This window comes from Gamsiella multidivaricata, assembly GCF_025024155.1.
Source record: "Gamsiella multidivaricata strain RSA 2152 chromosome Unknown BC939scaffold_68, whole genome shotgun sequence".
Taxonomy (NCBI): domain Eukaryota; kingdom Fungi; phylum Mortierellomycota; class Mortierellomycetes; order Mortierellales; family Mortierellaceae; genus Gamsiella; species Gamsiella multidivaricata.
The window spans coordinates 51,804-76,944 of NW_026251776.1; the positions used below are offsets into that span (position 1 = coordinate 51,804).

The following is a 25,141-nucleotide window of genomic DNA, read 5'->3' on the forward strand; positions in this document are numbered from 1 at the left end:
TGCAAGATCTTTTGCTGACTGCGTATCGAACACTTCACCCCGTCAACGAAATAGACAAGAACTGGAAAAAGGGGCAGTTGACCGAGAAGAATGAATTTGGGGTAACAGAGCACTTTCAGGACCTTTTTGACACCCGGGAAAAACTGTTGAAGGTACAATGGCACAATGGCAAAGAAAGCTCCCTTAAGATCATTGCAAGGAAGGCCTGTGATAAGAATTGAGTATCATTGCTCATTAGAAACGGCATTCATCCATTCCGTATGCTATAGATCCCGTTGCTTAATGCCGAGTCGATCAGGACCCTGCCTCTCAACTCTCTCGTGAGATTTCGCTGTATGATCCAGGATACTGAGCTTTTGCAGGAAGTTGCTTTGTTTGCCACATGTGCAATTTCTCTTCCTAACGGCGAAGAGGTAGGACCCGACTTTTTGGCAGTTAGATTATCGATATTGTTCCCCTGACTGACATACCACGTTTACTTTCACAGAAACTGGTTTGCTTTAGATATTCAGATGGACCTAAGAAGGAAGATGTATGTCATGTTAAGCACAATAGTATAGGGACATGTACAAGGAGACAGGCTGGGATCAAAGGACATGGTGCTGATTTTATATTGCTTTCGATGCATAGACCCGGATTATGGATCCTACTCAGAGCATAATGGACATCAGGAATAGCTACTACTGCGTCTCAATCCCAGGGGAATCACAATGGGTCAAGGATTATGACCGATCAAGGGACAGTGCCTTAGATGTAGCACTTCAAGGTACGGTGAGACACCCTTTGAAGGTGATGGATGACTTTCGACGCTAAACCTACACTAATATCAACACTTTGAATTGCATATTGACAGATATGGACCTTGAAGATTCCACATCGTCTGGAAATGTTCCAGAACGTTACCCATTTCAGGGCATCGATCACTTCGCTGTAGTCGTCAAAACTCACTCGTCTGATATATCCGTCGGCGTAACAGACACGGTGGAGGTTATTGGCGTTCTGGGCGCTAGCGATAACCTGTAAGGTCAATACTCAACCGTGTATTATGATGAATGAGCACTAGAAACGCTGTTAACATCTTTGTGTGTCCTCCTCCAGGTTGTATGGAGATTCCTTTGATTTATTTGAGTCGTCCCGCGCCCCCAGTATCCCGACTGTTCACGCCATTCTCATGCGTAAGGTCGAGGATCATGGACACCCAGAGCTTAGTCTGACTGGTCATCCTGAAGCGAGTGACTTACAGCATTATGTCAAGGAAGCGGAAAGCATCAGAAAGGATCTGATCCAATATATCGCCTCAGCCGTTCATGGAGATCAACTAGCCGCTGAGCTGGTCCTCCTTCACTTTTTGGCCAGAGTGTACGTATCACTCAAAAACATATGCCATCTTTCCTCCTGAACGCGAATTCGACGAAGGTGTAGCGTTTGTCATATTGATCTAATCCGCCATCATCCTGTATTTCATAGGTATTCGAGGCCGAGTGGAACCGTTCTTGGAAAGTTCAGCTTGAATCTCAGGACTTCCTCTGCCAATCCTTCGGTTTTTCAAGATCTTGCCCGAATCATGAAGAACATCCTGCCCAAAGTCCATGCTATACCGATGAACCTTGAGAACCTGAACAACAGTTTCTTCTTCCCTCGAGGCGATGAGCAACTCCTTTCAGGAGTCCTTCAAGTGACACGAGGAACGGCCATGATCCTAGATGAGACTGTCATGGAAGAAGGCACATTACTTGATAAGGGTATGCACTCATGCAAGACTACCGTGCTGAAGTCTACATTCGCTATTTCCATTCATGAATTCTCATCGTACGTGCCTTGTTTCCAATCGTAGGTTTAAAGAACTTGAAGGCAGTATCGGACGTCAGCTTGTACCAAACGCTAAACTACGTTTTCCCGTTCAACGTCCTGGAGTTCCAGACTGATATTTCCCTATTGATTGTCTCACATGGCAACTCACTTGTCCCAGTAATCCAACCCTGCCTCTTTTTTTTTTTTTTTTTTTTTTTTTTTTTTTTTTTTTTTGGCGGGAAAAGTGCCTGAGCTGTAAACATGCGGTAACACTAACAGAATAACTTGTGGTTAGGTGGATTGTGCTGTCACACTGAAATCCGAGTCTTCGGTCGAGCTGCTGACAGAGCTCACTCAGGAGCAGTTCGCATCGTTCCGCAAATACATCAGCATCTTCCGCCTCACGGAATACACGCTTCCAGAGGAGATGGCCAAGGTATCGCTGAGATTGTCAATATGCATGTGTATTTATTTTACGGATTCCAGTGTTTGGGATTGTCAGCTAACATATATCATTTTTATTTCCCGTTTTCCCGCGCTTTTCTCTTCGCACTCGAAATAGGAAATCGAGACGGAGTTTATGGAACAGCGCAAAGCCGCGACAGCAGCTGGGACCAGCCTTATAACGCCCAATGAGCTCGCGTTCAGGATCTCCCTTGCAAGGTAAACAGTGCCTCCCTTGTTTCTCCTGTGTTTTTTTTTTCCCGCGTCTTTTTTATCCTTCCGGGGAAATGCGAAAAATGATAAACTCACCTGGTCATTTACACGATCGATATATGTTGTTTATGTGCCGTACTAAGCTGACCCTTACTGGCTTTTCCTTTTCCTTTTGTACATTTCGTTGTCCCAAGGCTCGTGGCATTGAGTAAGGGCGAGCAGACATTGACGAAGCAAAGTTGGGACCATGCGGTGTCCTTGTCGGAACAAATTAAGGACAGAAGCAAGCAGTAGCCATCGCCATACAACCTATGCTACGGGTATTCAACTACGGCGGCAGTTAGACAATCGATACCGAGTTGCGCCTGCGATAGCTGCAGCAGAATAGTGCATTTTCGTACGATTGGCTTCTTTTGTTCACCCTCCCGATAATAAAGTGTTACACTGAGACGTATTGGCACATTAGACTGCTGAGCAAGGAATGGTTCCTTTTTCAGCCTCTGTGGTCAACTCATGGTCAAATGACCCACTGTAAAGTGAGTGTGTAGGCCGCATGAGCACCTCATTTGCAGCCCAGTTCGGCTTATGATGTTGCGGCTGTGGTTGTGGAGTCATGCCAGCTAGAAGCGTAGCTCCTTGGTAACATAGTTACACAATTTGTGTATGTTCATGCGTTGAAAATGGCCAGTTTTGCGAACTTCCCCCTATCCACCGATCCATAGAGAAAGGGTCAGAAAACAAAGAAAAAAAATAGCCGCATCTGGGGACGGGCGTACCGCAAGAATAGAATAAATATTCAATTAAAAAAACGCATAAGGGCATCCTTGTACACCTACAGCGTTTGTCCTCTGGTCGCTCGCAGCAAGCTAACTCGCTCCATCGGCGTTTGTATATTTTGTAACATACAAGCATGAGCTACTGAGCATATGATGTAAAAAAAAAAGGAGTGATCTGAGAGGCGATACATTATTGGTTTTTTTTCTCTTGCAATGGTCGATAGGGTCTTTGTTACATAGACTAACACATGCGGACTATGGCACAGTGGACATCTATCGCTACACGAGAGAAGGGGGCAAGAAAAGTAGAGAGTAAGGAGCTACAGCAGTTGCTGCAGCAAGAAGTGTATGAGGATGAGGATGTATGCGTTTTTTTGTTTTTTTGTTTTCAGGAACAAATCGCAAATTGACCGATGAACAGATAGACGCATGGCGCATGACAGGCGACAATGTTATTTTGCCCGACAGTGCGAAAATGAGGGACAGAGCTGCAGTGAACTCATGAATCGACTTCTCTATACAAGGCAGTCGACCCTGATACACTTTCTCATTTATCCAGTTCTATCCATTGCCAACCAACAATTGCAAGGCCAGTCAGTCAGTCAGCCAGTCAGTCAATGTCTTCAACCTGGTCTTTGTCCCTTGATTTATATGGAAGCTATTCTAGTCTAGAGTTGGTCGACGCTTCTTTTTTCTTTGTGCTTCATTCATTGTACTGCGACGGAGTGCACGCTGCTGTTTTCAGCAAGGATGGATATTTGTTTGCATGCATGTTTGTTTGCTGCTTGTTGTTGTTGTTGTTGTTGTTGTTGGGTGTGTAGCGTTACTCTGCGGATCCATAGATTCTGTCATCCATGGCAGTCTGTTGTATATGTCTCTCTGTTCTCGTCCTTAGGTCCTCCCGTCTTTTTAGGGCAGAGCTCAAGTATTGGTAGAATATAGTTTATGATATGGAATACGTATAGCGTTTCGCTAACTGTTTTTTATGGTTCTGTGCTCCATTGGCGCCCCTTCCGGTGCTTTAAACTGCAGCTGTTGGTTGTCTTTAGACTGTTGGTAATGTTGGTGCTGTTACAGCTGGCTCCACAGCTCTCCATGTTTTGTATACAACAGTCAGTGCCCCGATTCCTCAGGATATCTGTTTTGCCACCTTTCTCCTTTCTCTTCCCCTTCTCGTTCTTGTCCTCCAACTCAGGCAATTACAAATCCATGTCCGTCATCACCATCCCCATTACTGCTCTTCTCCGCCCTCCTCTTCCTCCTGCTGATCATCATCGCTTTCGCCTTGACACTTCAACCAAACCTCCTGTTTGACAGATAATATTGAGACGAGCAAGACTGAGACTTACTAGACCAATACTTTGTCCCGGATCCTGTTTGTGGTCCCTGATTCTGCCCTGACCCCGGCCCTGTAGCCCACATTTTTCTCTCGCACTTCACACCTCACGCCCCACACCCAAATCGCAACCTCGAATTTCCACCAAATATCCTTTCAGAACACTGACCGATTCCACGTCGCACCGACGAACGGCTGTCGCTGCCATGGAGACTGGTGGTTTCCACGGACAGCAGCCCAGTGCGGCTGTATCCGATCCGGACGACTCCCCCTTCCACGAAACCTCCAGCTCCAGCACGACCATACCCGCGTCCACTCGTCGATACTCGGTCGCAGGCGTGATACGCTCCATCTTTCACGCAGTCCTCGTACAGGACACAGAACACCTCGATCACGTCCTCACCAGTCTCTCACTGGATCCTAACAAAGTCCGGGACAGAGAAGGAAAGACCATGTTAATGGTTGCTGCGACTGAAAATAAGCACCGCGTGTTGAGATATCTCTTGGCTCTACCCAACATCAATGCGAATCTGCAAGGTAAACCCGTTGTTCATTACTATTTGGCATCATCCGTCGTAAAAGTGCGTCTAGTCAATTGACACCTCTCAGGGCTTGCCTGTAAATATATTAATCATCCACACTCCATCATATTCCGGCCTCCTTTTTCTCTTTTGCTTTTTATACCTGCGCAGACGATGAGGGCGAAACCGCACTATATCAAGCCGCAGCTGCTGGCTCGACCGAGTGCGTGCAGTTACTGCTGTTGGCTGGTGCGTCCGCTAGTCGAGGAAACGAGGTAAGGCCAACGGGAAATGAATTATGAGCTGGCACGTTTTGTTGTTCCCGGCGGCTAGATCTTCCTTCCCATCTATTCCCCTTCATACCTTACTGCTTGTTTGCTTGTGTTGTCTGTCTGCATGATCTCTCGAGTACTCATCATACGTAAATCGGTTATTGTCTTTCCCCCCTAAATGCTAAATGCTAAATGCACATCCAACCTTGTTTTTTTATCGTGTCCTCATTTGCTCTCTTACATGAATGTCCCATACCAAACATCCCACAGGAAGCGATCACACCCTTGATTATCGCCTCGTACAACGGTTTCGTCTCGATCTGCCGCCTACTCATCTCAATTGGCCATGCTGATGTGAACCAGCAAGACAACACTCAAAAGTCCGCACTGCTCCTTGCATCTTATGCTGGCCACGTGGATGTCATGGCCGAGTTGCTGGACCATGGCGCGTCCCTGAACACCCTGGACCAATACGGATGGTCAGCCCTCATGCTGGCAGCCTATGCAGGCAAATTAGAGGCTTGCAAGCTGCTGCTGGCACATAATGCCGACCCATACATCAAGACCGCCAACGGCAAGGATGCACGCAGTCTCTCCTGGGATGCAGGCCACAAGTCCATCGCAGTGTACATATCCAAATTTTTATCCCGACGCAGCAACGTCCCCGCATCCTCTTCAGGACAAGGGCCGAGTATGAGCTCCCGGGGCCTGATCCAGCAAATATCCCCTACAGCACCGAGGTCACCTTCCAGGAGGACACACTCACCAGCACCCTCCTTGCCCTCTGTTCCTGAGGAAGGACACGAAGACATCACCTGCGGCACTCAACGCTCGTCCTTTTCCATACAGAACAGCACCATCTCTCATCAGTCCATACTATCCTCGCGCCGCCACTCCCGCCGTCCACATCCACTATTGATCCCCCCTGCGCCACCAAGGGCCGACGAGGAGCCAGTCTCGCCTATACCAACCGCCATGGCGTCGAGCCACCTCGTAGATATGTTTAACGCCCCTCGCGAAAACTCCTTCGCGGAACCCAGTCTGGACGGGACGTCATCTGCATTTGCATCTTTGACGCAGGAGCGAAGCATGCCCGAAATACTTTCAACTGTAGCGCCCACATCCGCTGCTGCCGAGGCAGAGAAACTCGAACACAGAACAATGCCGTCCCAGACTTGGATGCCAACTCTGATATACAGCATCTACAGACACGGCCTCATTCCTCGATATGGTTCTAGGCGCCTTCTCTATTTCTCCGAAAACCAGCCCGAGGTCCAGCCTGAGGTAGCAATTCCAGTGCCGGCAAACCCCAGTACATTGATCCAGCAGCGTTTTCGGCCTCATCGACTTTCCAATCACAGCCATTCGGAGCGTGTCAAGGAAAAGGACATGGAGAACGAGCTCAACCAACGACTACTACGACGCCATCAAATGGTAGAAAGATCCAGGAATTCGAGTTGGGTAGCATTAGCAATGGCCATAACTATGTGCTGTCCCGCTAGAGTTCTTCCAAAGGCATGGAGCAAGAGCAGACGTCAGGATTGGCGCGAGAAAGTGGCCCTAGGCGTCTTGATGACAGGATTGTCGGTCTTGTTCGGCTTCTTGGCGTTCGGCTTCGCCCTGCTAACTTGCAGGCCCCACTTGATTCAGGACATTTCCATGCTCGACTTCAATGGGCGCTATGGGAACTCTAGTAGAGCAGTAGAATCGGGGAGATTTGCGGCGATACGCGGCCGGATCTACGACATCGGCAAGATTTTTTCGGATGGGCATCACCCCCTCGCTGCTGGTAGCAACATTACTCAAGCGACCTTCAGCTCGTTCTTGTCCACGCACTACGACACCGACATTTCATTTCTGTTCCCACCCGCGGATCTGGTCCAGACGTGCCATTACTTTGGTGCCGCCACCAGTTTCGGAAAATGTTCGCCTGCGGGCAGTGCGAGCATTAATCATTGTCACCAGTCTCAGGCGTCGAGAGATTTACTACGGGGCGTTTTACGCGACGACATCCGGGTGATTTACAATTGGGCGGATATTCAAGATCAGATTGCTCGAGGACGTGCCACATTTGTATACGACGGTTCTGTGTTTGATGCGACGGACTATTTGGCCCAATTTAACTCCTCTATAATGATAGAGGAACGAGTAAGGATGGATTGGATCCGTAGCCTCGTGGGCAGAGATGCTACGCTCATGGTCCAGAGGCAACCTGACCACAAAGAGATCTCCAAGTGTTTTGAGGGGTTCTTTAGAATCGGGGTTTTGTCTGGACAACCCAGCGGATGCATAGCGTCGATCGTGATCAACATTTTAGCACTAGCAATGCTCTTGTTGATCACCATAATGCGATTGGCGTCGGCACTCATTTATCGGTGGATTTTTTCTCAACCTTTGCTCAATAATGGCAGGTCCAATGTGGCTACAGAAGTCGGAACAAAAGACCAGAACCACGTTTTGATGCTGGTAATTTGCCCGACAGGCGAGACTGAGGACCGTATCAAGGCCACGCTCAATTCACTCGTGTTGACCGATCATGAGGACAGCCGCAAGATGTTGCTTGTTATCGTCGATGCCACTAGTAGTGATGGGGAACCTTGCCAGGCATCGAGTTCTTGTTTGGGACTCATGGATACATCCTTCATGAATAGTTCGGACAACGAAAACGCCGTACGTGGAGGCTTGGGGCCGGAACGGGAGGTTGACTCCATTGCGCTCGATGACATTCAATCTGATAGCGGCGGAGTAATCGATGACGCGTCAGTGGTGCATTCCGGTCACTATGTGATTGACGCTCGAAGAGTCCCTTACATCCTAGTCATTCGGCCTCCGCGTGATCATCTATCGCAACCGCACCACGGGAACTGGGAAAAGAAGAAGTTGGTGGTCCGATGGCTACACCGCGTTTGCTTTAACCAGCCCATATCGGCTCTGGAGTACGACTTATTCGAAAGAGTTCGAGATCTCAACCACCACGGTCCAGGGATTTTTGAGATGCTGCTTATGACCGAGGTTGGCAGTGTATGCGATCGTCATAGCGTAACGCGGCTGGTGGACACCCTGGAGAACAATGAGCGGGTCATAGGTGCTTCTGGCCAAGGCATGGTCGAAAATAGCTCCCAGAATTGGCTGACATGGACCCAAGACTATGAGCACCACCTGTCTTTGCAGTTCACCAATGCGTTTGAGTCCACAACGGGGGCGGTGCAGTGCCTCCCTAGTCGATTTTCGCTTGTCAGGATCAAGGTCAAGTTGTCTGACAAATACATCGGACCAGGTCCCAAGACCTCAAAGCGCCACTCCGATCATGATTCGATCGTATCAGCCACGGATGATGTGAAGGACGGCCATGAGAACGAGGAACACGACACCTGTAACCGCGGCACCGCCGAGATCGTTGCCAGGCACCGCATAGAGAAGGATCAGGATAGAGTCGAGTACGCTATCCCCGTATTAGTCCATCCAGACGTGGTATCATCGTACGTTGACCATAGGACGCATACCCTACACGACCGCAGCCTGGTCCTGGACGGTGGCGAGGATCGATATCTGACAGGCCTCTTGCACAGCGCCTTCCCTGACCGCCGAATCGTGTACCAACCTTATGCCACCTATGGCTTCACTGTCACAGCTGACCTCTCCGCTTACCTCCTGCAGCAGCGGTTGCTCTTGACCAGCTCCTTCCATACCTATTGGGTCCAGATGTGGTCACCACGCCTTCGGGGCGTCTTTTGCTGCTCGATTAACTGTCTGGCGATGAAGAAATGGCTGAAGTTGGTCTTAGGGCCAGCGATGGCTATCCTGACGTGTGCAACCTTGGTGATCGTGGTAATTGGAGCTGTGACGAATGTGGGCGCGCTCTATTCTCTACCGACGGTTTTGGCGCTTGCGTTCATGCTCTCAGCGACGCTACTACAGCCGATTCTGGGCGTCTGCTTGGGACGCCGCACGATTTTAAAGAACGTTGTTGGTTTCTGCATGTATATGGTCACCCTGCCTTGTAAGAGCATTGGTGTAGCCCTATTGGCCTATTGGCACCTCGATGGTAAGTTTCTCTGACTGACTTGTTTTAAGCATTAAGAAAAGGGAAGACAACGCGTTCTAATGGCGCATGATACATGCATTTGAAAATAGATCATGAGTCCTCGGCAGAGACATCCCCTGAACCTTCTGCAGTTGGACGTCCGCAAGCAGGAATGACGACGACGCCGAGTGCTACCAGATATCATATGGTCAGGTATTGGGCAGAGTGGAATTCGATGAAGCGTCACGACGGGTTAATGCCATTGGCAGCACAAGCACAAGCACAAGCACAAGCACAAACACCAGAACGAGACTAGAGGGTTCGGACGGCAAGGCTGATCCCGAACATGCCTTCACACCGCCATTGAGGACATGACATTGTATATAGCTCCTTATTTTATTCCTAGCTGGGACCTTCCTCCCAGACTACCGATTGTATATATAACCTTTACACTAATACCTCCTCCACATTAAAGTTATCGACCATACTCTCGCTTCTTCTACTTATCGCTCTACCGCCTCTTGGATATCCTTTAACGGATTAGCACAGCTGCATTTCCACGTGGTTCGAGGTAGAGCTCAATTGCAGATGTTGCCAATGCTTGGATTTTATGGGGGGATGTGGGATGTAGAGTGATCACACTTCAAATGCGAGCAATTGAGCGGCAATGTATATCAGCTTTAACGACAGATCGACTGCGTTCCAAACGGTATTGTTCATTCCATAGTACATTCCTTATGTCTTTTTAAATCGCCATTGAATATCACCTATTTTCCAGGGTAATTTCGATGGACACGATTAAACACCGGTAGGCGAGATCTTTACAAACCTACTTTCGCACGACGATGTGCGCCGGCCTGCCCGTGACGTCCATTTGGCTCAAGGATCGAATCTCCCCTGTCTCCCCTTCCAGCCCAGCTCTTACGCTTTAAACTTTTTCTCCCATTGCCTTGACGACCATTCCCATTCCTCCCCATTTTCGCCTCTCCATCACTTTTCATTTTTACGACCCGACTCTGAAGGAACACGTCCAATGAATACCATCAAAGGAGCCCGGTACGCTACACTGTCACACTCCACATTCGTGCCTGGGTCCAAGTACCTGCTAGTGTCAAGACCCCTGTACTCATTGCCAGTTACTTCACACGACCCTGTTCCTGTCTCGCTAGGCTAAAGTGGACTGAGGTGTTTGAGGATCCGAACCTCACTTTAGAGTCATTGAAAGCTAGGGCTGTCTCGCAACACTCAAACCTAGGCATTGATGGTATCCGGTCTGTATGCTGGAAGGTAAATTACAGCGCATCAAACTTCTCTCGTTCCTATCTTGCGCGTACTGTCGCGTAACAACGTCCTAATTTCATCTATCCGTTATAGGTGTATCTGTCATGCTTACCCTCGGTAGAGATCTCAACTTGGCCATTTGCCATGACCAAAGAACGCGAGCGATACGTGGAACTGAGAAAGAAATATATCCGAGCAGTTGGGAGCGACAATGGACCTGAGCCAGACCTGGAAGTCAACAACCCACTCAGTCTGGCTGAGGACAGTCCCTGGCAACAGTTCTTTGTCGATTCGGAGCTACGAAAAATCATAAAACAGGACGTAGAGAGAACGTATGTTGCTAATCAAGCATTCAGCTGGGATTATCATCCGAAGATATGCATAGTAGCAGCTCGTTTATATTAACTCTGCGATATCTCATGTATCGCGACTTGATAGACTCCCGGACAATGACTACTTTCGATCAGAAAAGGTGCAGGAGCAACTGAACGACATTTTATTCATCTACTGCAAGATCAACCACGACGTTTCTTATCGCCAGGGGATGCATGAATTGGTGGCCCATATTCTTTGGGTAGTTTCCTCTGAGAGTTTGGACGTCAATGCTGAGCCGGGTGTTTCTTCGTAAGTGCTCAAGGGTTGTAGCCTATTGAACGAGTGCTTTGAATGCAAGTGGCAAGACACTTGGCTGACAACTTGACCTGTATAGGGACTCGACATTGGACGTCATGAAAAGCGTTTTGGACTCGAGTTATATTGAGCACGATACGTTTGCTCTATTCTCAAGTTTGATGCGTCATGCGAAGCCTTGGTATGAATTCAGCGATGAAAGAACGTCCAGCAGAAGACCCAAGGTTCGTTGTTCGTGCATTACGACTGAAGGCATCTGTTCACAGCTTCCTATTTAGTACCATTCCATTGTGTAACATTTATGTTTTGCTGCTTCCACGAAACAGCCTACTTCAGCCAGTCACACCCAGCCCTTTGGCAAGCAAGAAACACCAGAGGTAGGCAATGGGAACTACAAAGCGTGTCTAAACAATCTCAATATACAGGGCTTCTACGAATATTAACATGGCCTGCTTTCGCTATTGACCTCAGCCTCCACCAGGAAAGCAGACGCCTGTCATTGAATGGTCGATGAATATATTTCGATACCTGGAAAGAGTCGACAATCAGCTATACCTCCACTTGAAGAGCCTTGACATCCAGCCGCAGCTATTTGGAATGTAAGTGAGATGCGCTACTCGCGTAATAGGCCCACAGGAGGGAGCAAATTTTTGACCGGCAATGTTCTATTTTATTTTATAGCCGCTGGTTCCGGTTGCTCTTTGGAAGAGAGTTTCCTATGGATGACGCCTTAAGCCTGTGGGATGGTATTTTTGCAAAGGATCCCAGTCTCAAAATTTGCATCTTTATTGGGTTGGCGATGCTGCTGAGGATCCGCGACGAGCTGCTGGAGGAGGAAGATTTCGCTGTGTGCTTGCACAAGCTGATGAGATATCCGCCCGTCAAGGACGTGCAGCTATTCATTCCTCAGGCGGTGACCCTTCAAAAGGACCCAAATTCTTCCGGAGGTCTTGAGATCATCAGGCAGAACAGTGCACTTTCAGGAAAACCGCTTCCACCGCTGCCATCGCCGGGATCAGAAGCAGAGCACGGCACGCAATATCAGAACCAGTCGCAACAGCATCCTCGCGACGGATCGCCCTCGCCATACTCGCGACAGCAGCAGTATAGTCAACAGGGTCAGCAGTATGATCGGACAAAAAATCAAATTCTGGGATTCTCAAGCAATGGTGTCCTCAGTCAGCATCTGCCACCAGCTGCATTGGACGCAATAAAGCCTGTCGCGGAGGGGTTTGTGCATGTAACGAAGAATGTTTTGGAGAGCAAAGGAGGGGCCGCTTTGAATAAGGCGATCCATGACATGAAGGTAAGCGACGGACGGGAGTGGCTGAACTCTTCTTGATTCTGTTAAATGAAAGAAAGAGCAATCCTTTGCGAAGTGTGTGTTTTTTATATTTTATTTTTATTTGATGTAGAAAAATACTCAGTCATATATCAGGAAAGCCAATACTCCTACTCCACCACCATTGGCTGCCAACTTCCCACCTATGTTTGATCAAGCGATCTCATCCAGTAGCAGGGTGGTTGCGTCAACTCAGCCAGCGCCTGTTACTCACAAGAACCAGAGCAGTAACAACACGGCCATTGATCCCGACAAACAAGTCCAGTTACAATTGGGCCAGATTGTAGCTAAAGCACTGGTCATTTTGGAGTCTGAGTACATCTCGCCATCAAACAACAACGATTCCAGCAAAAGCAAGGAGCACATGTCTAGCAACGGCAAATCGCCTTCCAAAGCGGCATCGGCTGCATTTTCGGGCCTGGAACACGTTCGTGATATTCTGCTAGGTCTCTCCAAGGATCTCGACCCTCTCGTTATTGAGTCTGGAATGTTGGAGAAGTCTGGTCAAGTCAGCAGCGATGCTGGAACTCGGGATACAACTCAATCTACAGCAAAACCAGCTCATTTTGCACCTAAACCATCGCTGGATCCACAGAATGCAGGAACACCGCCGCAGCGGAAACCACCCAATGCTACGATAGCGACAACTAAGAGCAATTCCCCAAGCCCAGTCAGGATAGGAAGTCCTGTACGGTCCACCCATGATGGCACAAATGAGGGACGAGCACAGTCTCGAGCATCGAGTCAGACCAGTGAGGTTCAAGGACATAGCGGTCATGAATACGGCGTCGATATCCATACGTCTTCAGTAACGCCTCCAATCTCTGAGCCGTATGTGCCCACCCCGGTACCGCGTATACCCACACCAAAGCCGTTCTCCTTTGACGATCTCATCGAGGACACGAAGACGAAGCCAGCAAGATCGTCATCACCATCATTATCGGACTCAAGGGGAACAGGTTCATCTACATCGACGTCCAAGGTGAAGTCACCGCGATCCTCGTTAGCAAACTCTCAGTTTAGCTGGATGCTGAATGATGATGGCGGTATTAGTTCAGCGACCGGGGCGTCAGCAGTAGGAGGAATACATTCTTCGTCATCGTCGTCCTTATCGTCCATAAACAAGCCAGGAGCCGGATCTGAAGCAGGTGCTGTTGGCGGGGGTGGTTCGGGATCGCGACCTTCAGTAGATATCTTTTTACCCTCATCTTCAAAGTCGCGCATGAAGATTGATCCTCTTGCAGGCGCCGTTAGCAAACGCAGTGGGTCTGGATCGTCAGTAACAGAGTCAGGAATGGTGTCTGTAGCAAGCCAGCAGCTATCGGAGGATGATCCATTGCGGACCAAATAAACTCGCGACGCGTGACGTCATATCCATGCTCGTGGAGGCTGGATGCTTGGAGTCAAGCAGTGCAAGTAAAAGGAAACATTCCCCTGACATCTCAAGTGACCACAGGACAAATTGCCAGCGAGAATGAGCTGGAGGGCCTAAAAAACCTTGGGTGGTCGCACAAAAGAGCGAGCAAACAAGGAGGACGAGGGCAGGAGGACGAGGCCGGGAGAGGAATCGCTCATCCTCATCGCTAAAAAAGCTCCGCTCATTCCTTTCTTCCTTACTTCTTTGCTTCCCTCCTTCCACGCTTCTTCCCCTCCTTTGTAGTGTTACTCATCCAACATTCAGTGTATTATCGTATCCTTTGATTTTCTACCGTAGCTATCGCTTCATAGATATCTGTTTATATAAACAAGACGACACAAAATGATGGCCGCTACACTCGACCTCCACTCGCTGGAGCAATACTGCGAGACTCTGTACAATCCCACGAGTCAGGCCAGTCGCATCCAGGTCGAATCGCTCCTCAACTACCATTTCCCCACCTTCTCGTCTCTCACGACCTCTACAGCTGCCACAGCCGCATTATCCGGGGCCGATGATGACGCACTCGCCAAGGGCCACAGCCCGTCTATCAATACCCCGATCGAGTCCGCACTTTTTTGTCGAGGATTGCTCGAAAGCACCAAGAATCCATATGCCCTCATGCAAGTGATACTTTTACTACTCCCTTCACATTTTCACACTTTTTATTTTTCTTGCGCTTCATCTTTCTTCGTTTTTTTTTAAAGAGAATCGACTGTTAGTAATTGGGGTGGTGGGGGTGGGACCCAAAGACGACCTTGTTTTTAAAGTTTCAAGTCAATTTTATGGAGAACAAATCATGGTCCGGGTGGATGGCAGGATGACCTCCTCTCGAGCTTATGAGAGGGTGGCGAGAGCCCTGCTCCTCGCTTTTTCACGTTTTTAAATAGGTCGTTGATGGCATATTGCCTGGCTGTGCGATATCGGGCATGTACTATGCAACATGCAGCTACGCAGCTATGCAGATGGAGTCCTCTTTTCTGAAGAATGGGGAGATCACTGTCACCTGTGCTCCCTTTTTTTTTTTTTTTTTTTTTTCAAGCTTTCCCGCTTGTCTTTCTTTTTGGGAGGACAAAAAGGATCTGCGGTAAACAGAGGACTGCAAGTCCTTGGAGGACGGAGGGGTCATTTGACTTGCCTGAAAATTAATCATATCAGGGAGGGATGCCGTTTTGTTCAGGAAGATCCTACAGGGGAGCTGTGGGTCCACGTGTCATCGGGCCATCTCTGGAAGCCAGAGGCGAAGAGGGGGGAATGGGAAGGAGTGTTTGTTCAAGAAAAAGAAAAAAAAAACTGGGCGTTTGTCCTCTTCGGCACTGACTAACATGCCAAAAATTATCTCCTGTGCATCTTTTTTTGGTCGCTCCGTGCGTGGCCTGTTTCGGTCTGAAATAGGTTTGCGACCACACGATTGAAGAACCTGGTCGAGGATCACTTCACCACATTCACAACTCCCGAACAGCTTGGACTCCGTATGTACCCATGATGTTCCCGCTATTTGCTTCGTTGTCCTGTCTGTTTTTGAATCATCGGTCCTTGGCCAGAGCACAATATGCGGTCGAGTAGCAGAATGCGACTATCGATTATCGACTATCGACTATCTCAGCAAAACACTTCAATCATGGGACACAGTTATCGACCTCAGAATATGAGTCCAAACAAGGGACGCGCAAAGGAAGCGGTAGGATCGGTGGACTACCTGACGCTCTGGCACTGACGAACGAGAGGGATTTGCTCCCAGGACCTGACTCTGTTATCATTCAGGACACATTCGGCAAAAAGCAACAGCGGAGGAGTGATAATCAAAGGAGAATCTTGCCTGATGAGGCACATGAACGCGGGCGTTTGGCACATGTGATGGTCTAATCTGTGCTCCTTGTCCTTCTTATTCCTTCTTATGCTTTGCGGCATTGATTTGCATAGGCACATTTGTTCTCCGCTACATCTACCAGAACCCGAATGCACCGTCGTTCATCATCACGGCACAAGCACAACTTTTCGCTATCATTACAAAGCTCGGCTGGATCGAGAATGAAGAGTTCCGTGCGCTTGTTGACCAAATCCAGGTGTTTTTTCAGGTATGCAACAATGCGCGCAATTTTTGGTGGCAAACGATGTTGAATGGCGAGGAATATGGGCACAGGTGCAACTATGTGTCCATGGCAATCAACTAACGAGCATCTTATTTATACATAGCCTGGGGCTACCATCATCTACCGCGCCATTGGTATGGGACTCTTGAATGCTGTTGTGACCGAGATGAATACACCCAGCAGTCGGCACGCGGCAAAGTACCGCAAGATCGCAGTCAACTTTCGGGACGTACAGCTGCTCCCAATCTTCCAGTTTGCATTTTCAATGCTGCAGACTGCCATGCAGATGTCAGGTATACAAGCCATCATCACTCATTTTAGGTCTATGTAAAACAGCTTCCTCTGTGACCTCCTCTGATACTGTGCGCTGATTGTTCTCTGGAGAAATAGATCCCAATGCAGCAAAGTTTACAGAATCAATATTGGTGTTGATGAGAACGTGCCTCATGTTCGACTTTATCGGCACTTCTCCAGACGAATCTTCAGACGATGTCGGAAGCATTCAAGCGCCAACAACATGGAGATCTATCTTTGAGGAGTCAGGATATTTGGATGTCCTGTGGGAGTGCTGGAAAAAGTTTTCCGGTCAAAACTCGGTCCTTGTGATGGAATCGCTCTCACAGGCTGCTTCGATTCGCCGGTCATTGTTTTCTAACGATGACGCCCGCAATACCTATATTCACCACATCATGCGCGAGACGGTCTTTACATTAAAGACAGGCGCTGGACAGAACAAACTACAGGACATCGGCAACTTCAATGAGTTTTGCAGAATGCTGTCAAAATTCAGGAGCACCTTTCAACTATCGGAAATCTGTGAGTACAAGGACTTTGAGCAGTGGATCACGCTGGTTGGAGAGTTTACGTCGCGCGGGTTTCATTCGTGGAAGGTATGCTGGGCTATCGGGATACCTTCGTTGCTGACGAGTGGAATAATCAACTCAGCATGGTCAACGCAGGGAGCGAGTGAATACTGAATCTCGTCTGCACATACATTTACATTTTTAGTGGTCACCAAACAGTGTCCCGTACTTATTGACTTTCTGGAGTAAGATGGTATCATCCCTGACCTCTACGAAGCAGGCAACGCAAGAGTATATCCAACGAATCACAGTGGATCTTTCGCGCGCCTACCTGAAGAGCCGTCTGGAGTGTGCTCAAGCTGCCATAGATGGCGAAGTCGATGGTAAACCAAAGGAAAAAAAAACACGCTGACCTGATTGGGACTTAGGACTTGTATAGAATTACCTTAGAATATTGACATCGTACACATCCTTTGTGCATGAGATAGATCCTCTAGAGTCCGAGGAGGAATTGGTGTCAACGCTGGAGACGTATGCAACTGTAGCAAGGTCCAAATACATCGAGTCTGGACAGTATGTCGTAGTCGAGTTTAAGGACCTGACTAAGAAGCACCGAGAGTTAATTCAGAGGGCCTCTGCAGTCACTACATCTCCATCTCTTGGCTCGAGCGAGATTAAAGAGCAACTACTGGTCGTGGAAATGCAGCTGACGTGGATGATATACATCATCGCCGCTCTTATCGGCGGCAGGATTGTAAGTGTTATATCTTCGCCTATGCTTTATATCAAAGTAACCGCTGGCGACAATACGCTAACGCGCACCGTTTATCATTTTCTTGTTGGCAAAAAAAAAAAAATGGCTATCGATGCTAGTCTTACCAAAGCACGTCAGAGCAGGATCAGATGGATGGAGAGATGGCGAGTGAGGTGCTTGGATTTATTCACCATCTTCAAGTATGGTCCTCCCAACGCCCCTTGTTCATCGCCTCTCCAGATGCACACCTTTATGTGCAATCCGCGATCATATACTTTTACACCCAGTTCCGCAGCTCATACATTGGCGAGGAGGCTTCCAAGTCAGTCAAGGTATACACCCTCTTGGGCGAGCGATGGGGACTCAATAGTCCAAACCAGGTGCTGGATGTGATCATGAACTCGTCGCTTGGCAACCTACGTTCAAGCGGTGATCCAGAGTGGAGAAAACAAGAGGATCGGCTAGTCGTACGCACGCTTCGTCTATATACACAGCTCGCCTCAGGGTATGTGTGAGGGCATTGATGGTCAGACGATGGCAATGAGGGGTTCATCCTTGGCCGCAAGACGTGAACTAACTCGTCTCTGAATGCTGACAATAGGTATAGTTCCGTGAAGCATATCCGCAAACTGGATACCATGAAGGCACTGCTTAAGAACCATACCTCGAGCGATTTCAGGTTCTTGGATCCAACAACCAAAGCCTCAGACAAAACACTGGCACGCTGTCGAATGGACTATTATACCATGCTATCCAGGGTACTGTTTGCGGAAGACAATGTGGAAGCGGACTTTTGGCGGTTTGTCAAACCATGGGAGCTCACGCTGGATCAAGTGACCTTGGCGTTTGAGGGCAGCAGTGAGCTTGGCGAAGAGGATATTCGGGTAAGTATGGTCGGAGCAAATTGATTTCGCTTCATGCGACATGATGTTGACCAAAACGAGTTGCCTAATTTTCATTTATATTTCGGCTACAGCTCATCCTACTCGGAATATTTAGAGACTTGCGAGGATTCGTCTCGAGTATTACGAACCGGAAACAATACAACCTATTCTTCGATTGGTTCTATCCAGCGTACACGCCGATCGTTGTACGTGCTATTGAGATATGGCCTCATAATGAGCTTGGCATTGCAATTATGCGGTTCTGGAACGAGTTTGCAAGCAACAAGAGCAGCCGTGTCGCGTTCGAAAGCAGCAGCCCCAATGGCATCTTGCTCTTCCGAGTGACGAGGTACAAACGCCATCATTGTGGTATCGTTTTATGCCAAAAAAAAAGTTGCACCATAACACACTAACCACTGCCTGACTTTCTGATGAATAGTAATATCCTTTACACATATGGTCAAAACCTTTTGAACCGGCCATTGTCCAACTCGGACGCCCGATGGTCTGAAAAGTAAGCTAATTATCTTATTATATGGCTATGGTATTTTTCGCAGTCGAAGTTCTGTGCTGAACATGAAGTTCACTCTGCGAACAATAGGTATAAGGGTATCATGCTGTATTTCAATGTTCTCTCCGCTTCCCTTTCTGGAAAGTATGCCAACTTTGGCGTGTTTAAACTCTATGGTGACAAGGCATTGGATCAAGCCCTGGAAGTGTTCTTCTCGTTAATGCTGGCCATCCCGGTCGGGGACATGATTGTAAGAAGCGCGGTCGTCTTTGTTCATTCAGAGTTATTTGTAAAAAAATCTGGTTCCTAACCAGGCCTTCTGTCGTTGTATGGTGATAGTCCTTCCCAAAGCTTGCACATGCTTACTACAGCGTGATTGATGTCTTTGCGAGTGAACATATGACCGGTTTACCTATGATGCCTCAACCTGTTCTGGACTACATGTTCCGGACCTTTGGAGAGATCATTCTGCCTGAAACACCTGATACGCTCTGCTGCACCATGGCATGCTCAGCTATCGACAAGGTCTGCACGTTTGTCTTGAATTGGATGCTCAAGGACAAGATCAGGAAGGATGAGGATCAGGATGAGCCCATTAGCAACGGATCACCCGACCCAGGTGGACGTGCACGCCTTAACTCTGCTGGCAGCGGTAGCAACAGCCAACGAAGTAGTGTTGATATTTCACGAGGACCACCTAACTCGAACGGCCGACCGGTGTCGAGGCGTCGTCAACAGCAGCAACAACAGCAGCAAGAGACACACTGGCTGGTTGAGTATTTGATGTCGAACAAAAATGTTCTGAGCTATCTGTTCCAGATCATCTTCCAAGTGGTTGCCTTCGAGAACAGAAGCAACTACTGGAGTTTGAGCCGACCACTGTTGGGGCTGGTCCTGTTGAATCGCGATTTCTATGTGGAATACACCAACAACTTTGTACAAAGCCAGCTCCCCGATCGTCAGGAACAGGTTCAGACGGCTGTCAACGCGGTAGGTTTCCATTAATGCACTGCGCGCTTACGATATACTTTATTTTTTGTTCCTGAACGCGTTTTTCTCATGGTTCTTTTATTTGTTTGTATAGCTCATGGAGGGCATTGAATGCAACTTGACTAGCCTCAACCGCGACCGTTTTACCCAGAATATCACTACCTTCCGACGAGAGTGCATGCAAATGACGCTCATGACCGCCAGTCCTTCCTCTTCAGAGGACAGTGGAATGGTGTGAAAGGGCTCTTTCCCTTGGGAAATGGCGATCAATTCCGTTTGAACATCTCCTGCTCTTTCTTTGTTTTTTGTAATGTATTAACTTAGTTTTCTGTAGTCCTTATGTATGCATTCTTTTCGTGGATTGTTGTTCAACTGTTCACAACTGTTCGCGCTTTATTTCGTGATATGTTGCATGTAGAATGATCTCATTCTATCCACACCCATTATTGTAAAAGCGTCACTATTCACTCTCAAAAACTACTTCCCATCTTCTTAATAAATCATCTTCAACCCTTACTGAGCTTTTTACTCAATTCAGCAATTTCTATTTCTCGCGCGCGACTTCTTCACCTGTCACTCCGATGGTAGCTGATCAGCTCAGCCGAGACATCCTAGTACCATTTGCGAAAGTTCAGATAATATCCAGGTCAAGTTGCGTTTCTGCATGGAAGAGGCCAAGGGCGAGGATGGGGTAAAATTATTTTTTTCACGAACGCCTCATGGGACGAAATACGAGTAAACGTCCTGAAGTTTTGCTCCTATGCTCTTACGGGATGAAGCCGTTATAATTAAAGATAGCTAATGCCGATCCTAGCAGGGGTCCCTTGGGCCCACCGAGCGTACCGATGCAGAGCAGCCCATCCATCCTTGCCGGTCTCATCTACGAAACACCAACTGTTTGGAATAGACCACCCCGTGGGCTCGAGTGTGCAATATCTTTCTTGGGAGATCAAAGTCGTGGCAGGAGGCGGGGATCTGCAGACTGATGCCTCTGAGGTATTCGTTACATTTGGGAAGGCCGTTCTTTCAGTGAGGTGCTAGTTAATGGACTGTTTGTGACCGATTGAAAGGTTCTGCTGCCTTCATCTCTTTAGCAGCTATGGTCTCAAATGTAACGGTACATTGTGAATGCTTATTTTTCTATTGAGCAAATGCTGGCTCTAATCTGTACGTAGGGAACGCGAGAAGAAGGGTGAAAGAAGGGTGAAGAGATATCAAAGCAATCAATGGGCAAAAAAAAAGCCGTGTAAAGCCGTGTAAAGCCATGCAACACGTGCTTGTAGGTTGCCTACAGTCCTTTTTGTGAAATAGCCGAACTTTCATAGTAAAAGTTGGGCTATTTCGACTGAATTGAAATACATACACGAGGCTATTCATTTTTTGTGATGGCTGAAATACGTTATTTCCCTGCAATCTTTACGCTCATGACTACATCAAAACGCGTGTCATTCTCACTCTCACTTTGCTTGGAGATGAGAACGCGAGCTACCGAAAAACAGCACGGTACTTGATTCGTAGAAATAAACTCATCATGTGACCTCTTAAATTCTTGCAAAAAAATGAATAGCCTCGTGTATATATTTCATTTCAGTCGAAATAGCCCAACTTTTACTATGAAAGTTCGGCTATTTCACAAAAAGGACTGTAGGATATTATATCAACTGAATATTCTACTGTCAAAACGTTTATTGAATGCTGCTCGAGTATTTAGCTTCAAAAATAAGCACCCTGCATCGCATACGATAATTTATTGATGCTGTCGCCAGCACCGCCATGAGCCCCTTCGGTCGCCGTAGCCGCGCTTCCAAAGCAGGGTCTTGGAGCAATATATTTCTTTGGCGAGAGCAGATCGCGGCCACTGGGCATAACGCCAAGCAACTGTGTCTGAGTGGGTACTTGTTCAAACGTAACCGAGTCGTTGATTTTCTGAAACGCAACCACCTTTTCGTTCGCGAGGCGATACTCAAACGAGGCAGCTTGTGCGATCGTGTGGGCCTTACTTGATTTCGTGAGTGACAAGAATGTGGCGCGGGCGACCGACATGAACCCAATTGCTTTGCCATATTGTCTATGTGGTGTCAAATAAACAGAAATTGGTTGACATCTGGTCAGCAAATTGATTCAGATACAATTTCCTCCGCATCCATATTTCTTAACAAAGCGAGCCTGAAACGTACTGTGCTTCATAGGCATCCATCCCAAGGAAGGTCTGGGCCAAAGCTTCATAATACAGCTTAGCATCCTTGACGTGAGCCCTGAACTCGCTCGCGATCTCGTTCAAATCCTTGACAGACTTCAGCAGCCCATAGGCGCGTTCATACTCTTCTTTGACGCCAATGGTGAGCTTTGCCAAAAGAACATAGGAGGTCTTGGATATTCCTGCACCTGCTACGCTTACTCCGGCTCCGGATTTTGAGAAAGTGGGCGCGGATGTTTTGTTCGCAGATGCCCTAGTAGCCTTGATCGATGCTTTCCGTACAGTGCAGGCATGTGCCTCTGCAAGAGCTAGCCTAGCATGCATTAGATACACATAGGATCGGGCAAATCAGCTGTACAGTCCGCTCGTTTGCATGACAAGCGGCAATTATATTCATTATTGGCTTACTTGATATGGGCAGAGACCACGGCAGATTGCACGTCGACTGGACGAGAACTTTCTGAGAGCACCTTCTTGGCGTTGGCTGCTGTTACTGAGGACAATGATGATGAGGTCTTACCAAGATCCAATGTCCCACTCGTACTGCCAACATCTCCAGTAGTATCCTGCATAAAATCGGCTACCAGAGATTTGTTCCACCTGGGGATTATGCTTTGAACTACATATTCAAAGACACCGGCCGCCTTGCAATACAGATCCGCAGCCTGCGTCAATTGATGATCAATTGCTGCCAGATCCCCGTCGTTTAAGTAATCCGTAAATTCGCCAATGGTATTTGTATTCTTGGTAGATTTGAAGGGCGATGGTGTGGAAGAGGTACCCTTTTTGAAGAGACGGGATGTTGCTGCTCCGACACCATGCGAACCACCACTGCTGGCCCCTCCTCCGCTTCCGCTTCCTGATCCTAATCCAGAGCCAGCACCTCCTCCTATTCCTGAACCAGATCCGCCTGCTATCCCACTGTGATGGATATGGCTCCCTACCATAGACGATCCATCGCCGTATCCGCCAGCGTAACTGGAGATATCTCCGATGGCGACGAGGATCTTCTTCTGGACTGTGTGCGAGTACTCGTTGGCGCGGTCCATGAGCACGTAGCCCAGGGTGAGAAGTGTGAAGATGGCTTCATAGTGAATCGACTTGTGCTTCACGCGAGGTTGCTTGGATGACAGCGAGACGCTGGACATGGTGCAACGCCACACTGTCTCTGTTGTTGAATACCAGAAGTCGCAGTAGATTATATTGTGAGTGAGACCTCTAATGGCCAGGATACACACGTTGCGAAGAGAACGAATTGGTCACTGACCGACTTCGTTCGTTAAGCGCAGCTCGGTGTTCTCGATCCCGGCTACCACGCCAAACAGCAATGGGATATAATCCTCGAGTGCCTATTTATATTTCATAGGCCATCAGGCGCAGAAGCACAACAGGGCCTCCACAATTCAGTTATTTGCCCTATTCCTCGATAAAAATGAAATAAAAAATGATAGACTGCGGCTCTAACCTTTTGAATGTTTAAAAAGTCATGCCGGTCCGAATGCTTATGTTCCTTGAGTGCAGTTCGCAATCGGCCACGGAAGGCAGTCGCATCTGAGAGCGGGCGCTGATATTGAGTATCGTTGCTTACTGGTACCACGAACTCGTGGAAGGACATGTTTGCTGTCGTCGGTAGCGTGTATGGGTATCCGATTGTCGTCATTCCGAAGAGCGTGCTTTGTGTTGAGGAGATGCAATGGGTTGCAGGAGAGGATTAAAGACTCACAAGAGCGGGGAAAGCGAAATAGGGCTGTGGTTAGGGTACTGGGGTGCAAAAAGAGATAAGGCTGAAGGTTGAAGGCTGAAGACCGATGAACGAGCAAAGATGATGCATCACGTCGCCATCAAAGAAGCTGAACCCTATTTTCAAAAAACGTAAATCATGCCTGCCATGTCTCTCTTGGCACCACCATACAGTTTACAGATTATATCGATATTTAAATTCGCTTTATTGAAGAAAGTCTTTTCCTTCCGTGTCGAAACGAATCAACAAATTTTGCTATTGACAACACGCATGCGTACAAACAACCAGAACGAGCGGCATGGGCATTTGAGGGGGAGGGGCAATGACTGCGCCGCCTCTTTACTGGCCACCACGGAGACGAAGAACCAAGTGGAGGGTCGATTCCTTCTGAATGTTGTAGTCGGACAGGGTGCGGCCGTCTTCAAGCTGCTTGCCGGCGAAAATGAGGCGCTGCTGGTCTGGAGGAATACCTTCCTTGTCTTGGATCTTCTGCTTGACGTTATCGATGGTATCAGAGGACTCGACCTCGAGAGTAATGGTCTTGCCGGTGAGGGTCTTGACGAAGATTTGCATACCACCACGGAGACGAAGAACCAAGTGAAGGGTCGACTCCTTCTGGATGTTATAGTCGGAAAGAGTACGGCCGTCTTCGAGCTGCTTGCCGGCGAAAATGAGGCGCTGCTGGTCTGGAGGAATACCTTCCTTGTCTTGGATCTTCTGCTTGACGTTATCGATGGTATCAGAGGACTCGACCTCGAGAGTAATGGTCTTGCCGGTGAGAGTCTTGACGAAGATTTGCATACCACCACGGAGACGAAGAACCAAGTGGAGGGTTGACTCCTTCTGGATGTTGTAGTCAGACAGGGTGCGGCCGTCTTCAAGCTGCTTGCCGGCGAAAATGAGGCGCTGCTGGTCTGGGGGGATACCTTCCTTATCTTGGATCTTCTGCTTCACATTATCGATGGTATCAGAAGACTCGACCTCGAGGGTGATGGTCTTGCCGGTAAGGGTCTTGACGAAAATCTGCATGGTTGGGCAAATTCGAGAGTGGGAAGGTCAAAGGAGTTTGAATGTGTGGTGTGGATGTGTGGACAAGGGAGAGACGGGAAGGAATGAAGAGA

The 25,141-nt window shown here is 48.2% G+C and overlaps 8 protein-coding genes across 8 annotated transcripts; 6 read left to right on the plus strand and 2 right to left on the minus strand.

Moving 5' to 3' along the window:
• Nucleotides 1-133: 133 nt before the first annotated feature.
• On the plus strand, nt 134-1,482 carry BC939DRAFT_276344 (uncharacterized protein). The gene is made up of 6 exons (XM_051551170.1): nt 134-152; nt 239-413; nt 488-532; nt 631-766; nt 854-1,019; nt 1,099-1,482. Exons 2-6 carry the CDS (start codon nt 336-338, stop codon nt 1,397-1,399), a joined length of 726 nt encoding a protein of 241 aa, XP_051408803.1. The 5' UTR covers nt 134-152; nt 239-335; the 3' UTR covers nt 1,400-1,482.
• BC939DRAFT_276283 (uncharacterized protein) lies at nt 1,483-2,948 on the plus strand. The gene is made up of 5 exons (XM_051551169.1): nt 1,483-1,742; nt 1,835-1,968; nt 2,087-2,227; nt 2,354-2,454; nt 2,643-2,948. The coding sequence occupies exons 1-5, from the start codon at nt 1,565-1,567 to the stop codon at nt 2,740-2,742; spliced, it is 654 nt and encodes a 217-aa protein (XP_051408804.1). The 5' UTR covers nt 1,483-1,564; the 3' UTR covers nt 2,743-2,948.
• Nucleotides 2,949-4,032: 1,084 nt separating this feature from the next.
• Nucleotides 4,033-4,652, plus strand: BC939DRAFT_276423 (uncharacterized protein). The gene has a single exon (XM_051551171.1). The coding sequence runs from the start codon at nt 4,170-4,172 to the stop codon at nt 4,536-4,538; it is 369 nt and encodes a 122-aa protein (XP_051408805.1). The 5' UTR covers nt 4,033-4,169; the 3' UTR covers nt 4,539-4,652.
• Nucleotides 4,653-7,996: 3,344 nt separating this feature from the next.
• Nucleotides 7,997-9,412, plus strand: BC939DRAFT_400965 (chitin synthase-domain-containing protein; the record flags this gene model as incomplete). The annotated part of the gene is made up of 2 exons (XM_051552574.1): nt 7,997-8,607; nt 8,785-9,412. The coding sequence occupies 2 exons, from the start codon at nt 7,997-7,999 to the stop codon at nt 9,410-9,412; spliced, it is 1,239 nt and encodes a 412-aa protein (XP_051408806.1).
• Nucleotides 9,413-10,802: 1,390 nt separating this feature from the next.
• On the plus strand, nt 10,803-13,981 carry BC939DRAFT_480032 (uncharacterized protein; the record flags this gene model as incomplete). The annotated part of the gene is made up of 7 exons (XM_051558901.1): nt 10,803-10,990; nt 11,097-11,282; nt 11,368-11,512; nt 11,615-11,665; nt 11,760-11,887; nt 11,970-12,594; nt 12,704-13,981. The coding sequence occupies 7 exons, from the start codon at nt 10,803-10,805 to the stop codon at nt 13,979-13,981; spliced, it is 2,601 nt and encodes an 866-aa protein (XP_051408807.1).
• A 408-nt stretch (nt 13,982-14,389) lies between these two features.
• Nucleotides 14,390-21,197, plus strand: BC939DRAFT_506203 (uncharacterized protein; the record flags this gene model as incomplete). Its single annotated transcript, XM_051560756.1, has 17 exons — nt 14,390-14,613; nt 15,443-15,519; nt 15,654-15,842; nt 15,971-16,125; nt 16,244-16,433; nt 16,531-17,030; nt 17,149-17,326; nt 17,432-17,697; nt 17,817-18,202; nt 18,299-18,581; nt 18,674-18,930; nt 19,021-19,095; nt 19,183-19,342; nt 19,432-20,082; nt 20,177-20,306; nt 20,990-21,078; nt 21,177-21,197. 17 exons carry the CDS (start codon nt 14,390-14,392, stop codon nt 21,195-21,197), a joined length of 3,831 nt encoding a protein of 1,276 aa, XP_051408808.1.
• Nucleotides 21,198-21,756: 559 nt separating this feature from the next.
• On the minus strand, nt 21,757-24,151 carry BC939DRAFT_461787 (BRO1-like domain-containing protein). The gene is made up of 5 exons (XM_051557044.1): nt 23,745-24,151; nt 23,547-23,628; nt 22,688-23,447; nt 22,260-22,592; nt 21,757-22,150 (listed from the first exon to the last, which is right to left on the minus strand). The coding sequence occupies exons 1-5, from the start codon at nt 23,937-23,939 to the stop codon at nt 21,796-21,798; spliced, it is 1,725 nt and encodes a 574-aa protein (XP_051408809.1). The 5' UTR covers nt 23,940-24,151; the 3' UTR covers nt 21,757-21,795.
• A 439-nt stretch (nt 24,152-24,590) lies between these two features.
• Nucleotides 24,591-25,134, minus strand: BC939DRAFT_414595 (ubiquitin-related domain-containing protein; the record flags this gene model as incomplete). Its single annotated transcript, XM_051552982.1, has 1 exon — nt 24,591-25,134. A coding segment is annotated over exon 1 (459 nt), but the record flags the coding sequence as incomplete, so codon positions are not given.
• Nucleotides 25,135-25,141: the final 7 nt, after the last annotated feature.

What these genes read in the sequence shown, in the direction of transcription:
- BC939DRAFT_276423 (XM_051551171.1), top strand. Translation starts at nt 4,170, where the DNA reads ATGATATGGAATACGTATAGCGTTTCGCTAACTGTTTTTTATGGTTCT.
- BC939DRAFT_276283 (XM_051551169.1), top strand. Translation starts at nt 1,565, where the DNA reads ATGAAGAACATCCTGCCCAAAGTCCATGCTATACCGATGAACCTTGAG. An exon ending in ATGGCAACTCACTTGTCCCA is followed by an intron (nt 1,969 to 2,086) that starts GTAATCCAACCC and finishes ACTTGTGGTTAG; the next exon opens with GTGGATTGTGCTGTCACACT. An exon ending in TTCAGGATCTCCCTTGCAAG is followed by an intron (nt 2,455 to 2,642) that starts GTAAACAGTGCC and finishes CGTTGTCCCAAG; the next exon opens with GCTCGTGGCATTGAGTAAGG.
- BC939DRAFT_276344 (XM_051551170.1), top strand. Translation starts at nt 336, where the DNA reads ATGATCCAGGATACTGAGCTTTTGCAGGAAGTTGCTTTGTTTGCCACA. An exon ending in ATGGACCTAAGAAGGAAGAT is followed by an intron (nt 533 to 630) that starts GTATGTCATGTT and finishes TTCGATGCATAG; the next exon opens with ACCCGGATTATGGATCCTAC. An exon ending in CTTAGATGTAGCACTTCAAG is followed by an intron (nt 767 to 853) that starts GTACGGTGAGAC and finishes GCATATTGACAG; the next exon opens with ATATGGACCTTGAAGATTCC.
- BC939DRAFT_461787 (XM_051557044.1), bottom strand. Translation starts at nt 23,939, where the DNA reads ATGACGACAATCGGATACCCATACACGCTACCGACGACAGCAAACATG. An exon ending in ACTTTTTAAACATTCAAAAG is followed by an intron (nt 23,629 to 23,744) that starts GTTAGAGCCGCA and finishes AAATATAAATAG; the next exon opens with GCACTCGAGGATTATATCCC. An exon ending in GCGCTTAACGAACGAAGTCG is followed by an intron (nt 23,448 to 23,546) that starts GTCAGTGACCAA and finishes ATTCAACAACAG; the next exon opens with AGACAGTGTGGCGTTGCACC.